The sequence below is a fragment of the Eptesicus fuscus genome, chromosome 9, assembly GCF_027574615.1.
Source record: "Eptesicus fuscus isolate TK198812 chromosome 9, DD_ASM_mEF_20220401, whole genome shotgun sequence".
NCBI classification, from domain to species: domain Eukaryota; kingdom Metazoa; phylum Chordata; class Mammalia; order Chiroptera; family Vespertilionidae; genus Eptesicus; species Eptesicus fuscus.
In genome coordinates this window covers 47,022,737-47,040,251 of record NC_072481.1, presented here as the reverse complement: position 1 = coordinate 47,040,251, position 17,515 = coordinate 47,022,737, and the positions used below count along the sequence as shown (strand labels likewise).

The window sequence follows — 17,515 nt, the reverse complement described above, 5'->3', positions numbered from 1 at the left end:
TCGATGATTCTAGCTCTCTATCCCTCTCCCTTCCTCTCTGTAAAAAATCAATAAAAAATATATATTAAAAAAAAAAAAGAAAGAAAACATGCTACCTCAAACTCTAAATGGTTAACATTTGTTAATGTATACTACAGGCCAGACACTCTCTTAAATATTTTACAGCCTTAATTCATTTAATCTAATAATATTTGACATAGGTACTGTTATTATTATTTCTATTTTACAGATGAGGAAAGTGAGGCACAAAGAGGTTATATAATTTTTTCCCCCACAGTCACATAGTCACAAACTCTGAAAGTTTGGCTCCTGTTTTCAACTGGAGGAAGGAATTAGGAGTTATACATTACTTGGCTATGGAAGGAAAAATATAAACCAGAAAGCGTGCTTTAGAAGAGTACAACTTGATTCTTCCTCAAAAGCTTAACAATTTACATAATCTCAAAAGAATACTACTGCATTCTCTGTCACTGGAAGCTTTCCATCAGGCATATTTTTGAGGGGAAGGTGGGCTAATATGATTTACACATTTCCTCCCATCTCAGTGAGACCATCAGTGTCAGCATAGTCCCGTATCGGTGGGTTGGGGTGAGGGCATTTAGCCTCCTGGATTCTTGAGTTATATGAAGAAAAATCTAGGTTAACTGGAACTTAATGTACAAAACCCTAAATTAATCAAAATGTATTCCTGCATTATGCTTTTTAAAGACAAGCAATGAGTTTTTAAAAAATATTTTGATATCATTTATCCTCCCATCCATGAACACATGCATCTGGACTATAAAGACTTATTGAGCACCTACTATATGTCATGCTATATCTGATTCCATCTTTAGTTCACTCCATTTAATTATGAGAAAATTTTGGCTCAGAACATTTAAGTGATTTGCTCAAATTCCCACAACCAGGAAGGGACAGAACAAGACCTGGTACACAGGTTTGTCAACTTGTGCTCTCCCCAGCTTACTCTATTCCTTCCTGGAGAAAATCAGGTAGATATATACTTCACAAGTAATTTCAGTAATAGGATTTTCTACCTTGTGTCTTGGTAGCTCAACAAACATGACAGGGCACTCCTTTGCCTTTGTGCCAATAGAGTGTTGACAAGGGATTCAAAGGTTTAAAAAGAAACAAAACAAAATACATTGTCCTACCTTGGAGGGGCTCAGAGTTGAGTGGGAGACAGATCTGAAAATAGATCATTGAAATCTCCTGAGAAAAACTGAGAGCCAACTTGCTGTTACATACATTCTTCTCATCTTATTATTATCAGGGGGCTGTACTGTCATCAATATCCAGATTTGTTCAAAAAACATGCTTGAGCATAGACTCTGAGCCAGACCTGATGCTAGGCATTGTGGAAACAGGGCAAAGCACCAGACATGACCTCGGCCCTCACAGAGATTAAAGTTGCTTGATTTCATGCAAACATTCTGGTCTGACTCTTCCTGAGATTTCCATGTAGAAAACTAGAAAAACTGTGAAGTAACATATCACTTGGATGTTAGGTTAGATGTCAATGATAAAGATAAAAATAGAATATAAACCAAATTATTGTTGAAAAGAGCTCTAACTGGACATGACCTGTTGTATCTCAAAGTATCCAGAATGGCCAGTTTAATTTATCCCCCAGTGTTGTAACAGACCAATTTTTATTTGTCTTTATTTTTACCCAAGTACCAGACAATGTAATTGCCTTGCATTGAGGACACAGGCTTTGCAATAAAAACATATCTCTAAAATCTCACTCAGCAAATGCAGTGAGAGGCACGCAGGAACTGAGACCAAGGGAGGGAGTAGCACTTTTGTGTGTTTCCACTCACACTCACTCCAGGGCTTGCACTCGGAGCTCTGAACTGTAGAGAGACGTGAGAGCAGCTAGGGCTGAAGCAGGAGACCACACCGCATTCTCAGGCAACAAAGGGCCTGGTGGGATTGCTCTATCAACGATATGAAGAAGAATGTGTGCCCTTGTATGGATGGGGTAAATGTGAGGAGGCTCTGGTAAGATCAGTACTCAAGACTCCAACCACAGAGCAGAACCAGAGGGCATCACTCAAGCATCAGTGCAAACCGGGCAGGGCTGGGCTATGAGGTGAGGGTGGCTTGAGTGCCACAAGGAAACATTTGATCTTTGTCTTCTTACTCCCCTCTCAGAATGTTGCTGCGTGAGCTTCCCATTTGTACTGAGGAAAAACATAACAAGATGGAAAAAGGTTCTAATATATGAATTTCTAAGAGAGCAATGTATACCTGTATGTTTGAACAAAATAACTGTTGAGAAGCTCTTTGATTTATAAAGTGATTTCCCCAAATCATGCCACACCAACAAAACCAATGCTAACTGTGCAAAAGCCAGGAGAGAAAAAACTGATTTTGCTTCCGAGAAGGAGGTTCAATGAGCTAAAGGTCAAAGTGAAAAGGATACAGGGACTGAGGCACATGGTGAACAGATCTCAGTTCAAATCCCTGCCCTTCTACCTTCTAGCTGTGTAACTGTGGGCAAATACTCAACCTCTTCAGGCTACCGTTCCCTCCTCATTAAGGCAGAAAGCAGCATGCTGTCAAATGTGACTTCCTAAGCCTCTCCTGTAGTTCCAAGGAAATTCTATAAAAATACAAATGCTTGATGTGGGCAGATATTTTGAGAAACCTACTGAAGGGATCACATTTTGGGTCAGGGATGAGTTGGGGTAGCACAGTTAGCTCACATGGACCCAGGAGCTAAGTGGGTAGGGAACCTGCCCATGGATAAGATTAGAATTCTCAGAACTCTGCCCTAAACTTCAGACTTATATATCTAACTAGAGGCCTGGTGCACAAAATTTGTGCACGGGGGAGGGTGGAGGGTCCCTCAGCCCAGTCTGCACCATCCCCAATCCGGGACCCCTCGGGGGATGTCCGACTGCCGGTTTAGGCCCAACCCCCAGGACTACCGGCAGTCGGACATCCCTCTCACAATCCTGGACTGCTGGCTCCTAACCACTCACCTGCCTGACTGGCTGATAGCCCCTCACTGGCCCCCCTGCCGGCCTGGTCACCCCTAACTACCCCCTTGCAGGCCTGATCACCCCTAACTGCCTCTGCCTGCTGGCCTGATCGCCCCCAACCCACCGGCCTAGTTGCCCCCAATTGCCCCCCCTGCTGGCCTGGTTGCCCCATGCAGCCTGCTGCTTGGTCGTTTGGTTGCCTCTCACTAACCCCCCTGCTGGCCTGGTTGCCCCACACAGCCTGTTTGGTCATCCGTTCAGTTGCGATGGTCACTTAGGCTTTTATATAGATAGATTGCATCCTCAACATCTTCACCAAAATCTGTTCCTCTCCCTCTCCCAATGCTCCCCATCACAGGAAATGTTCCCACCATACAATAGGTTGCTCAGGTCCCATCCTTGGGATCTTCCTCGCTCCTTTCCCGTGCTGCCATTTTCAAGTGCATCCACTAATTCTGTTGGCTTTGCCTAAAAATATATCCCAAATCTTTCAACTCTCAACATCTCTATCACCACTACACTTGTCAAGTTCCTCTCACTTCAGTAACCTCCTAACTGTTCTCCCTAATTCTACATATGCAATATAGTGTATTCTCACAGAATAATCCTCTAGAAATGTAGATCTGTTCATATCAGGCCCTGCTTAAAACTGGCCAATAACTTCCCAAAGTCCGCACAGTAGCTTGAGGACTCCCCGTGACCTGGCTGCCAACCTTATTTCCTGCTCCTCTTCCTCACTTGACTTCTTGCTGTTTATTGAAGTTGACAAACCCATCACATTTTCAGAGCCCTTTTATTGAGGAACCCCAGTCTGGGCCATTAATAATGGGTGCAGCTGGGATTCCAAACCAGGCAGATGAACACTAGAGCCATTGCTCCTAACTACTGTCACTAGTCAACCCCATAGCACATATCACACTATCAGATACGGTATTGTTTATCTTTTTATTTGCTTTTTTCTCCCCCAATAAAATATAAACTTCATAGGAGTAGGGACTTTGTCGTGTTCATTACACAGTGTCTGGCACACAATTGGCACCCTACAAATATTTGTGGAAGGAATGAAGTCTTAGCTGATATCTGTGGTACAATTGCTTAAGAACCTCCTAAAACAAGTAGTATTATTTTTCTCGTTTTAATGAGGAGGGAACTGTAGCTTGAAGAGGTTAAGTATTTGCCCACAGTTACACAGCTAGAAGGTAGAAGGGCAGGGATTTGAATTGGGATCTGTTCACCATCTGAGCCTAAGTTCTTAACCCCTGGCCTACATTTGCCCTATGACTCCTAAGGTCCTTCTTTCTCTTCTCCCTAATCCCTCTGTACAGCACCTAGCTATACCTAGGAAATAATATGTTTGAAGAACTCAGACCTTAAGGGGAAAAAAATGCCTTTATAAGTGGACAAGACCGGCTCAAACACACAGCCCACTCTTCTGATTTCAGAGAAAAGTTTGAGGTGCAGAGAAGGTGACTGGGTGTCTAAGGTCACGATCTTGCAGAAAAAAAAGCCCTGTGATGGGAAACAGGAATCTTCTGGTGAGTAACTGAGTGCGATAGGTTGATTTGTATCCCCCTCACTCAAATTTACATGTTGAAGTTCTACAGCCAGTACCTCAGGATGTGACTTTATTTGGAAATAGGGTTGTTGTGGATGTAATTAGTTAAAAGGAAGTCATACAGGAACAGGGTGGCCCTTATAAAAAGGGGGAATTTGGACACAGGCCTTCGCCCAGAGAGAACACCATGTTGGACATGAAGGCAGAGAGGAGGGTGCTGCATCTAAAAGCCAAAGGTTGCCAGAGATCACCAGATGTTAGCGGGGAGGCATGAACTAGTTCTTAGGGAAGGAATTGAGCCGGGTGCCACAACGACCTTGAACTTCTAGCCTCCAGAACAGTGAGATAATGAATTTCTGTTGTTTATGCCACCCAGTTTGTGCGCTGGGTTACTAGTACACTGGATGATACCCTGGGACACTAGTACACTGAATGATAATGGGCAGATCACTGGTCATCTCTGGGCATCAGTTTCTATATTTATAAAAGGAAAGGGATGGACCAGATGATCTCTGAGGAATCTTTTGGTTTTAAAATTATATGGCTTTACCATTCCAGAGCTTAGAGACCAGCACCTCTTTTGGTTTATAAAGCCTTAAGCATAAAGTTGCATTTTACCTTTGCCCAAAACCACTTGGTTCATATCAATTTGACACATCCAGGTATTGGATTGGACACTGGCTGTTCAACAGGGAATACAATCTGGCCTCTGACTTCAATGGGTTATCGTCTTTTGGAAAAGACAAACACCTAACTTAAACATGTGGTAGGTGTTAGTAATTAAAAATAGGTTTACAGATGTGAGTACATAACACACAATTTGTTCTTGATTATAATTATAACCTACATGTCTTTTTCCATACAAACAACCATAAATCTTCCTTTGCCAAACCCCTGTATTTCTTAGACCTTTATGTATCATCTCATGTAGTTCTCATATGACCCTCGATAAGCTAAGCATTACTATAATGTTCCCCAATTTACAGATGATAAAGCAGAGGAGGAGTTAAGTGACTTGCCCAAGGTTACACAACTAATTAGTGCCAAAGCATAGAATATTCTGGAAGTTCAAAAAGAGCCCTTATCTCAACCTTGGAGATCAGGGAAGCTGTCTCTTAGGGGTCACCTGATCTGAGTCTTGATGGATATGGGAGGTAACCAAGTTGGAGAATTTTTGGCAAGGGATACAGGATGCACAAAGCCTGGGTTTATAAATGGGATTTGCCAGCCATCCTACCCCATCTTGGCTCACAGGTTTTAAGGCTCATATGGTCATTAATTTGATCAATACGTAAGACATGGAGCCCAGAGAGGTAGCAATGAAATGGTGGGAAAAGGCCTGGGTTTACTATACCCATTTGACAGATTTATAGTCCCCATTTTATGGAAGCCCAGGGAGGAGGTGGTTTGTCTAAGGTTGGGTGGTTAGTAGAAGGAGGAGTTAAGATTTCAATATAGGCCACGTGGCAACAGGCTCCATGCAATAAACCACCCTCTTTCTCACTTGGACTCTATTAGGCTTCCTGAAAATTACTATGAGCCCCCAACTTAATTATGTCAAAATAAGCCTATGGGAATATGTCAGGGAGACGCTGTCCTTTGTGTGTACAAGTGTTCACACACGTGTGTGTTTCTTTTCAACTCTGACAGCTCCTGAGCCTATAAATCAGCCTTAGGCTCCTATATATTTTGTTAAGTACCAAACTATCAGCCTTCGGCTTGGCAAAAATGCCATCGTAATTTCTGCTTCTGCAGTTACTCCCTGCCATCGGAAACACTGGCATGCCATCACAGATATGAGATGGTTACACTTATGGCCTATGTTCCGGAACCAGGCGACTAACTTTCTTTTAGACTAATCTTCAATGTGGCTTTCCTGAGAACATAATTAGGATTTAGTATTCTGGAAAGCAAGCGGTGAGGAACAATAGCAGTTTGCATGCCCCTGGAGTGTAGAGCTCTATCTTATTCATCTCTGATCTCTGCTCTCATCTCTGTATCTGCACCAGGGCCTGGCCATGGTGGGTGCACAATGTCTGCATACAGTTGCTGTGAAAGAAAGCTGCTATGGTGTGAATGTTTGAGTCACGCCAAAATGCATATGTTGAAATCTTAACCCCCCAGAGAGAATGTTAGGAGGTGGGACCTATGGGAGGTGCTGAAGTCATGAGGGTGGAACCCTAATGAGTGGGATTAATGTTCTTACAAAAGAGACCCCAGAAAGATCTGTAGTCCCTTCTACCATGTGAGGACACAGTGAGAAGTCACCAGCTAGGAACTAGGAAGTGGGCCCTCATCAGAATGTGAACATGTTGATGCCTTAAGCTTGCACCTCCTGGCCTCTAGACCTGTGAGAAATAAATTTCTGTTGATTTTAAGCTACCTACTCTGCGGTATTTTGTTACAGCAGCCCAAATGGACTAAGACAAAAGCCTTAGCTACAAGGACATTTCTCTCTTCTGAAACAGTGCTTCTCTGCTCACAATTACACATTAGAATTGCCTTGGGAGAATTTTAAAAATCGGATATTCGGGATTCCACCCACCCACGACCAGTTCAAACAAATCTGAAGTGAGGATGGGGCCCAAATATCCCTATTTTTAAAAATAGTGATTCCCCAGGTGATTCTCATTTTGCAGCCAGGGTTAAGAATCACTTCTCTGTAGAAACAGACATGCAAACATTTATGCATACTTATAGTAGACATTTTCAAAGCTATTCACTTTTGTCTCTTAATCAGTAAAAGCGCAGAGATGGTGGGGTGCAATCAGAAACCAGGGCTGGTGGCGAAGTGCTATAAACATTAGCTCTGCAACCAGCAGGCAAGCTGGTTCTGCAACGTTGGCTCCTCCCCAGTTGTCTTAATAAAGAAATGCTTTCATTTCAGCTTATTGAGTGACTTCTAGAGAAAACCCTCTTACTGGTTCATAAACCACTACCCTGTGGTTAAAATATCATGGGCCATCCACTGATTCTTATTTGCAACCTTACACACACACACACACACACACACACACACACACACACACACTTCTCAGGATAAATTTTTTAAAGCTGACTTTAACAAAGCATTTAAGTATTTTGTTTATGAGATTTATACAGTTCTTTCCGGAAAAAAAGTTTAGCCCTATGATTGATAGGAGGCTCCATGGATCACCCAGAAAACTGTCGACCAGCGCTCTCTGGGCTGTGCTTGAAGAGGTCTCTGCACCTCAGTTCTTCATCTGTCCAATGGGGCCATCTGCGTACATTAGAGAATGTGGTTCTATGATTTACTTTTCTAGAGGAGCCAGCCAAGCTGGAGATTTATTGATCTAGTAGATTAAACTCTCTCTCTCTCTCTTTTTTTTGGTTAATCCTTACCCGAGGATATTTTCCCCACTGATTTTTAGAAAGATTGGGAGGGAGGTATAAAGGAAAGGAGGGAGAGAGAGAAACATTGATATGAAGGAGGCACATTGATTGGTTGCCTCCTGCATGTGCCCTGACCAGGGCTGAGAATCAAACCTGTAACCCTTTGGTGCACAGGTTGATGTTCTAACCACCGAGCTACACAGGCCAGGGCTAAACTCTTCAGATTCATAAAATAGATTTGTTTTCCTTTACCAGCTCCCTTCTCGCACCATTGAGCTGGGGGGACAGTTGCTAAGAAAATATGTAATGTTTTAATGTAGGGGACTTTTTGAACACAGATTCTGAAACTTCAGCTTTGATGTTGGCCAAGCGAAGTGGTTGATTTTCTCTGTGGGGTGTGATAGGAGAGACGAGAAAAAAGATCTGCTTTTGATATGTCAGAACTAACCCGAAATAATTGGGCCTACAGTCTAATCTAATCATGCTTTTGTTTATTCACCTCATAGAAAAGTTTCTTAAGAATGCATGTGAACACAATATATAATAATAATAGTACTATAACATACATTGTGAGAAACTTTTGAAAACAATAAAATGTCCACCTGAAATAATGCAGTGTTCATAGACATACAAACTCATTGGTCATGCACATTTGTGCCATTTCTTTAACTATGAGTCACAATGCTGAACTGAAAGCATGAAATATATTTTACAAACGGAGACTGAAGCCAGTAAGAGGCCTGAACAAGTGTTATCAGAAGCTTCACATTTGCATAATTTACTACATCAGTTCACATTTTATTATAAAATTCACATTGTTTTATTGTTTTCTTTTTGTAATTAATTGGAACACGACATTCCCGCAGACTGGCAGGCAGGAGGCTTTCTTTCCAAAGTCAGTAGTTTGGGAACACTCGGAAGGACCATCTGTGCGCAAACGTAGTGTTGCCTTTTAAACTGAAGCCACAATGACAGCAGAGCCCAGTTATAACCCAACTCATGCGTACACAGATTCGGAGAGGACGTGGGTGAAAACCACATCCTGTTGCCCCCTACCCCTATCAAACTATACAAAAGTAAAAGCTCAGTATAAACCATTTAGTATCTAATGTGAGAATCTTGTTTCCAAAACGGGTTGGTACAGGGGCTGCGCAGTATTAGCAACTCAAGACAGGGAAAGGGCAGACCCTCGGGGTAGAAGCCCACCAGTGTCCTCACTGGCGAGCGGCTGGGCCGTCTGTCTGTCTTAGCGATGAACGGGTTATATAATACACAATACAAAACGTTACAAGAAGAGTTGCAACTCTTAGGCAGAGTTTTCTACACAAATGTAACACCACCATTGGCAGGCAATGTTAGAGATATAAATTAATAACTTACAAAACATTACATTATGTACATTCAGTAATAAATACACGGTTATAAACAGAAACGGAGGTGTTAGCGCAGAAGGCAGTGCAGAGAGATGGCAGCATTGAATCGAAAATGGCATAATTGGGCGCGAGAGTGAAGAGAGGAGGGAGGGGACAGGACGGGGCCCGTGTGATTCCCAGTGGCACAGGGGTTCAGGACACAGCAGGACACGCTGCCCGAGCACGCTGAATTTTACACAGACTGTTACTGTGAACAACACAACGACCTCTTCCTACCCCTTAGTTTGTTCAACTTTATCCTGTTGACAGCAAAAACGTAAAACTCCAGAGGAGAAAAAATACTGTTCAGAGCGGGCAACCAGAGATACGTTGTAAGGGCAACCGTGGAGGTGGACGGGCCAGCAAGGGAGGAAGTAGAATGTGGTTAGAAGCGTATCCTTTCTAATTGCAAAAGTAACTGTAGTGGAGTGAGAGATATTGCCCAAGAAGGAAGGAAGACCGTTTTCTTTTCTTTCCTATTTTTTTTTTCCCCCAGAAAGACTCAAAAAAGTTTGTATCAACTTCAAATGCTTATCTGTGTAGAAGTTGAGACTACACTCTAGGTATTCAACAGGCATTTTGAAAGACGTGAAAATGTTTTACAAAAAAGGCACACAGGTTGGCAGACAGAAGGACGGGTGGGCAGATTTATAAATGAACGTATTAGTCAGTTCAGTCACTAGAGGGGACAGATTCCCGAAGTTTAGTGCAGAAAAATCTCTCAGTTTTGTGTCTTCTATGTTCAAGCCATTTAGTCGTGATCTGAACTTGGCCTCCAGTACCACATAAAGCTTCAGCTCTCCACTCAGCTTGCAGGCAAGGCAAGTCAACCGTGGAATTTCCTGAGCTGCTATTTGCTTCACGGTCTTGTATTCTGGCTCCAAACTCAAGTAACTGGAAAAGCCACATGGCCCATGTCCTATGCAGGCCTCGGCCCCCATGGTGGGCTGGCCCTACCATACAGCTGGCATGCTTGTCAAGAATGGAATGTTCGCCTCCTCACAGAGAGGGAGATTATGTGTCGACCGGGGACTTGTCCTCTGCGGCGTTGTCTACATCAGTCTCTCCCAGTGAATCCCTGCTTTCTGGGTCGATCACACAAAGTGTCTTTGTGCTGCTGAAATAGCTGTGGCCCTCGCCCTCTTTCTCAGGTCCTTCCGAATCCTCCTCTTCCAGGGTCAGTTCAAATTGAAACTTCTCCATCAGCCCCTGGCAGTCTCTGTTCTGCTCATCCAGCGGTGGGGAGGGACTCTGGGGTATCATGCTCTGATACCAGTTCCTGTTATCTTCTAATGTGTCCAGAATGTCCTGTGCATCAGGCTGTACCAGATCTGCCCAGGTCTCCCAAAGGGGATGGACAATGTAGTCGATGAAACCAACCTGGAGGAAAAGAAGGTCACACATCTGTTACTGTGATTGGCCCTTGAAAACCAAACGAGCTGTGCTGGTTTGCATGCAAAGACAACAACAACCCAAGAGAGATCAATAATAGTAACTCAGCCACCCCCACCCCCCACCCCCGCCCTCATTATTTGAACACATCCCGTGATAGTATGCCCTGCACTCTATGCAACAAACAAGTTATTGCTCTTAATCCCGCAAAGTATTGGTTTGGCCTATTTACAAAGGAGGAAGCTAGGACTCCTGGAGATTAAATATCTTGACAGAGGTCACAGCGCCAGTAAGGACTGAAGCTGGCACGCGGTCCCAGCTTTGTCTGATTTCAAAGCCTGTGTTTGTCTCCTGTCTCACTGTAATTGACGACTTTTCCTTTTCCGTGCGCCAGATAAGAAGTCTGGATGTAACCCTGGCTGGGAATGACTTGGTCACTACTTGGACTCTGTGAGTCATCTCTGAAGAAGGAAGCCCCAGGACTAATGAGTTCTGACTCAACATTCTTTCCCTGATAACTTGAAAACATGCCACTGTTCCAAAACGAAGGGGAGCCAGCCCCTGCCTACTCTGAAATGTCTCAAGTTCTGTGACATGCTTTTGGTTTGCAGGTGAGTTTGGTAAAACATCTGAAAATACTTCAAGCCCCTAAACCAAGCAAAGATCCCCTCGGTGGTCACATCTGTAATTGTAAGGGCCCACGGTCATTTTCATCAGGAGAAAGAAGGGAAAATAAAAACAATTAAGCAGTTCCTGTGCTGGTGTTCCTGTGAATAAATACGAGGCGTGTGGCTCTGCTATGGTTTACACAGGGGCTATGCATCCTGCTTGAGCTGGCTCTGTGGCCTTCTGTTGACCTCTTCATTGTGGGACAAACAGGAAACCCTGGGGGTGGGGGCAAGTTGAGGGAAAGAATAGGCACCAGTTGAATGAGAGAATGGAATTCCCCTGTCATGGTCTAGGGAGCTGGAGAGATGCTGGTTTAGGATGCAGGGGGTGATGAGCAAGGGCATTTTATATGCATCCCTGGGACAATACGGAGCTACCTTTCCACACGACTGGAAACTTCCCTTTATTATCATTCTAGTTTTTGGCCAGTCATTAGCTTTAACCAACAGAATTCACAGGAAAAACAGGGCATCTCTAAGCTGCCCTGGTTTTAAGATCTAAACCGTAGATGATGCAGGTATTTCTCTTGCTCCCACCCACTCTTTTTTCCTCTCCTTTTCTTCTTTATGTGTGTTTAATGGACTTTAGAGACAATTTTCAAGGTGTTTTCCAGGGATGTGAAAAAAACAAGCTCTAGGCAATGGAGAAAACTGAATCAGCTGAACGCAATGAGGTCATTTCCTTTCTTCATTTGTGCTGCTTCTGCTAAATGCTCAGCATTTTTTGAAAGGTGGCCTCCAGTTGCTTATTTCCTATGTCTTGTTCATGTTTGAGCTCTACAAATCCTAAGAGCACCAAATAAAGGGCTTTATTGCCAGGCCACTCAGACAAAGGTCACCAGAGCACACCTGTGAGCGGACCATGATGTCATGGTCCCGGTGAGACATGTCCACTGTGAGGGAGCGTGAACAGCTTTGAGTGGGGGCAGCTGAGTTACTAAGGAGTTGGCGAAATAGGCCAAGAGGACAACTCTTCACATGATACCCTGGGGAAATACATGTTGTGTCTCTCTCCCAACACTGTGTGGAGGTTCAAATAGGATAATGTGTGGGAAGAGGTGGGAAAAACTGCACAGACAGGATATAAATATTTTTTAAAAATCACGATTGTTAATAAAAGGGCCTTACCCCATTTAATTAGTTAATTAATTAAATTAATGCATGGTTCTAATTAAGGCTTTAGGGTGTTTACATTGTCCCTAAATTAATGTTGTTGTGCATTTTTATAGCATATTAGACTGTTAGGACACTTTCACAGATTTTAAATGCATTTGACTGTCTTTTTTTAAAGAAGCAATAATATAATAACTGCAAAGTTACTATACAAATATTACAAGCATATGTAAATCTAGGGAATAGGTAGTGAGGAAAGAGGATAAACATGAACAAAAAATACTCCGAATGCTTTTGTGATAAAGACCTTGGACAACCTATAGACTCATTCTCAGTCATGACCACTTGGCTCAGGCCAGTGGTCGGCAAACCACGGCTCGCGAGCCACATGCGGCTCTTTGGCCCCTTGAGTGTTCTAACGCCACTTCTTCAAAATAGATTCACTCAGGCCGAAAACCGACTTCTGCGCATGGGTCACGAAGTTTCAATCGCACTGTACATGCGTGCCCGCACGTGGTATTTTGTGGAAGAGCCACATTCAAGGGGCCAAAGAGCCGCATGTGGCTTGCAAGCCGCAGTTTGTCGACCACTGGCTCAGGCCATTTGTCCTCCTGAGAAGAGTAACAATTTAGCAGGCTCTGAAGCCTTTGTGGGGATATTGACACATTCTAGTGCAGCTAGAATCTGGGAACTTTCTGCAGCCCCCTGCCTCTACTGCATTGTCCGAATCCTCAGCCCACAGGGAATCTCTAGCTTTGGACACAATCAGAAGATGTCAGCATGTTCTCAGAGTGTAGGTGTAACCTTGGAAGGGGGCACAGGATGGAGCTGGGACTATGAGGTAGAAGAGATTTGTAGGAATGAGATTCACTACCTCTGGTGATGGTGGCAGTGAGCTGACTATGGAGAGACAGCAAAAATGGGGTGCAGGGAACAGAGTAGAGATACTGGGTAAAGACAGAGTGAGGAGAAATCTGGGTGGATGAGCGGGAGGAGGCCCATAGTCTTCAGTTCAATCAGCTGGATTTGCTAAGATCGTAGACGACCATCTAAACTGTTTGAGGCTACACAGTTCAAACTTGGCTGGCTTCTGACGACTGCTTTATCTCCACTCAGTGTAATGGAGAAGACAAATGGATCCTGAGTATAATGGAACTAAATGGGTGGTTGCTTCCTTATCATTTAATATATACTGTATATATTCTATTAAAAGGAAAGAACTAACTAGAACCCTCGAATTCTACAACCAGCAGAGCTTACAAAAACTTTGAAAACCTTATATTAGATACCTGGGATTTTTCCACAGAAGCTGTGTGCTTATCACACATTGGGCTAATCTCCATTCCCCTCTCCCGCTCTTTGTCTCCCTGCTGGAAAAATTCCTCCATGATGCGGTCTGTCCATTGCCGATACAGTTCCAAGGACTTGGTGGGGTTGCTCAGGTCTGCACAGTGTACCATGTTGCGAAGGACCTGAAATCATCAAGTTTTGGAAATCTCATAAAATTAGGTGTAAATACTGCTAGAACATCTCATCCCTCTTGTGTTAGTACATTTGGTACCAAACCCAAGAACATTTTAGTTGCATTATAATTATGGTGTGTGCACCAAAAAAGCAGAATTACAAGGGTGTTGGCCAGAATTGGTTAAAATGGGAGTCCTAAACGGGAAAATGTGTGTCTTCTTAAAATGATGGTCATTGAATTTAAAAGCTGGAAAGGACATTAGAGGTCAGATACTGCCACCATTTCCTTTCCTCAGTTTGGAAAAAATGCAAAGAATTACTCAAAGTAGATATCTTCATATTTTCCACTTGTGGAAAGAGACCAGCTGATGGCAATTTGTATAACTAGAACAGACTTAACAAACTGCAAGTCAATAGGATTTATATCCAAACATCAGCTTTTGGGACCAGCAGTCACGTACACCCTATTACAAATAGATCTTGCCATTTATTTTTAGAACTAAGCAATTCAATAAATAGGTTATGTTTTTCCTCGTAAATTAGAGAATAAGCTGCCATGTTTTTCTTCGTTATTTCTTGGCTTGCTTAGTTTGTCCTTAAAATAGGCCTATAGCTGTAGTAATAACTGAGGACATGCAACTAATTTGTTTTCATTTTTAAATGTTGTTTGGTTTGACTTTGTGTTCAATCAGAGGCTTTTTCTCAAATACCTGTATACGATCCGTATAGTTGTCCAGCAGAAGCACGCCTGAGCTTGTCACTTTCTTTGTTTCTACCATTGTCTTCAGGTCTGCCAGCAGGCTCATATGTTTGGACATATCAGTTGCTAACACCTTGGGTAAAAAGAAAACGAAAATACTCAGTGAGCTCAGTGTATGAGAGAATGAGATTTCTCCTCCTGTGATGGTAGAAGGAAGTGAGGAACCTGGAGAGGCTGAAGTCTTACCATGTCGATAACCATCTTCCGGAGTGTCTGCCGCTGCTTCTTGGTGAGATTCTGAAAGATGTCACAGTGCTCTTCTTGCAGCAGTTTGAAACCCACGGCCAGATGATGGTTTTCCAACACAGATTCGTCATTATACATCAAAGCAAGTTCTGAATCTAGTAAACAGGAAAAAATGATGACTTAATAAAAAGGGGTACAATTCAAAGGTCTGCATTACCTCAATATGAAATCAGATCTAGCTCTATTTAAATAGTTTTAAGAGCTAAGATCTGCATGCCCATTTCCTCTTAAAGAAACAGTCTCCCTCTACAAAGGAATGTAGTCAGTTTCTAAGCCAAAATACTTCTAGTAGTTATTAGTGCATAAGCTTTCTCTTTGATTAGAATTCATGGTATTTTAAAATCCTTTTTCTCCTTCTCCAATTTATAAGGAATTTGACATTAGGCAAAAGCTTTCCCAGGCTGCTAAATCCTACTTTTATCTCAGATTGTAATTTCCTTTATGTGTTCACACATTTTGTGCTTTGGAAAAGAATGAACTGAAAATGTCACTAAACTTTATCAAATATATTAGGATTTTCAAACTATATTCGCTTTTTTTATATGCTTGCCAGCTCTGTTAATTATGAGTTATGTGTTTTCAAAGAAGAGAATGGTGTGACTGTAAAATTTCAATTTATTCAAATAATGTAGCTTTTCGGAGCTTTCTATAAATGTGGTAACGAAACATTAATACTCTTTTAGAACAATCCTGATGTTAAATTTTCTGCCATCTGGCTCTCTACGCCAGAGACTGCGATATCTGGAAATGGAAACTACAGCTTCCAGCCCGCCTTTCACACAAAAGATTCAGACATCTTTCATTAGGCAGAGCCCTGGTCTGCAAATGAGAATATGGTCATCAAACTCATGAAGTCACATTTTCTCTTAATCAAGAATAATAGCCAAGAGACGGTGCTCTGTCACTAACTGCGATTTCTGTTTGGGGGTTCCCATGCTCCGATCTAACATTGGGCCTGCTTCCTGAGTAGCGAGGGACACTCGTGGGCCACCACGTTCTGGGTGAGAGCCCGGCATAACCCTAAAAGTCATTATCACATTATTCCCAAGCCTTCCCTTATGCTTACTGAACAATTCCACATCTGTTACTCTTTCCTCGCATATCGTATTTTCCAAACACTGAGTACTTTTTATGGCTCCCCTCTGACCCCTTGCAAGTTCTCCATGCAGCTCAAAAATAATGTTGCCAAACTGGACACAGTATCCAGGAAAGGTCTGACCAGTTTGAGTGAAATGGAAGGATTACCTCATTATTACTCTTATTATTATCCATAACAAAAACATTAGGAGAAATGAAAAAAATTAAGCAGTGACTCATAGGATGATATTGAATGACTGTCCTAGTGGTGAACTCACTTGTGTTGATGAGAAACTGGTTGGATACTCCAGGATGATCCACGTCATGGATAGCAGCTGCAAAAATGGCGGCCAGGATTTCCAAATCTGTGAAGACGGCCTGCAAAGCAAAATGAGCACATTTCACTCCATGTCCCATTGGCCTATCCTGCGATTCTGTTTCATGTTAAAGTATCCCACTTCATTCTTGTTGGGAGAAGGACGGTGTGTTGATTTTTATAATGTCTCATATACTAATTTAATTAAATGTGGATTCTATCCATCCTCACAAGGTCTCATGTGAAAGGAATGACGGCCGGAGCCCATGCCCTCATCAGGCCTAGGGCCTGCGCTCGGGAAGGCACTGGCGCAGAGCCTATGGCAGTGATGGGCAACCTTTTGAGCTTGGTGTGTCAAACTTCGCCAAAAAACTGAGCATAACTCAGGTAGTGTGTCACTTTGAGGAAAAAACATTATTTCGCAAATGTTTCATCCTCAGGAGCAGCAAATGTTTCATCCTCGGCATGCGGCCGCTTCAGCGGCCGTGTGTCATCAGAAATGGCTACACGTGTCAGTGCTGACACGCATGTCATAGGTTCGCCATCACTGGGCTATGGTGAGCGATCAGCTGGTCCCTGATGCTTGTTTCCTGGCTAAGCGGTATGGCAGAATGGTGCTTATATAACACAAGCGCATGCAAGTCAAAGAAGCAAATCAGACTGTGCTCTGAGATATAACAAACTTCCTATGTTTTCAGGCTGCGTAACTTAGAGAACAAAGGCCAAATTCCAGACTCGTAAGACTGGCAGTCAATTATTTCTGAGGGCTGCATTTGTAGTGTGATCAGAAGGTTTCATATATTCCTTCATCCATTCATTTAGTACCTATGCACTAAAGTCTTATAATCTACCAGCTTTGAGAACATTTCTTTGAAGCCTCCTCTACTCGCACTGGTACTCAATGATTTAAACCTAGTATTTAGGTATATATTCCTTCTGGCTAAAATGTCTTTCTCCCGCTGAAATGTCTTTCTTTGTCCTCTGTGATTACTAAAATCTTCTGACCCTTCAAATGCCAGCTCAGTTTCCACCTCTCCCATGAAGACCAATCTGATTACTATAGGGCACACTGAACTCTCCCTTCTCTACAGCGGTGGCGCTCATGAACAACTTCTGGTCTCACAATGGGTATCCTATCAACAATAGTGGACAGCTGATAAACAGTGTT

At 42.9% G+C, this 17,515-nt stretch overlaps 1 protein-coding gene across 3 annotated transcripts in view; it reads right to left on the bottom strand.

The window, feature by feature from the left end:
- Positions 1–8,373: 8,373 nt before the first annotated feature.
- Positions 8,374–17,515, bottom strand: part of PDE4B (phosphodiesterase 4B) — a 434,463-nt gene continuing 425,321 nt past the window's right edge. For all 3 annotated transcript variants that reach the window (XM_028142374.2, XM_008139401.3, XM_054720902.1), the window contains 5 exons: positions 16,310–16,409; positions 14,895–15,049; positions 14,659–14,781; positions 13,774–13,956; positions 8,374–10,691 (listed from right to left, as the gene is read on the bottom strand). In XM_028142374.2, the coding sequence (XP_027998175.1) occupies positions 10,326–10,691; positions 13,774–13,956; positions 14,659–14,781; positions 14,895–15,049; positions 16,310–16,409 (927 nt within the window). In that variant the 3' untranslated portion in view covers positions 8,374–10,325. The remainder of the gene's footprint in view (positions 10,692–13,773; positions 13,957–14,658; positions 14,782–14,894; positions 15,050–16,309; positions 16,410–17,515) is intronic.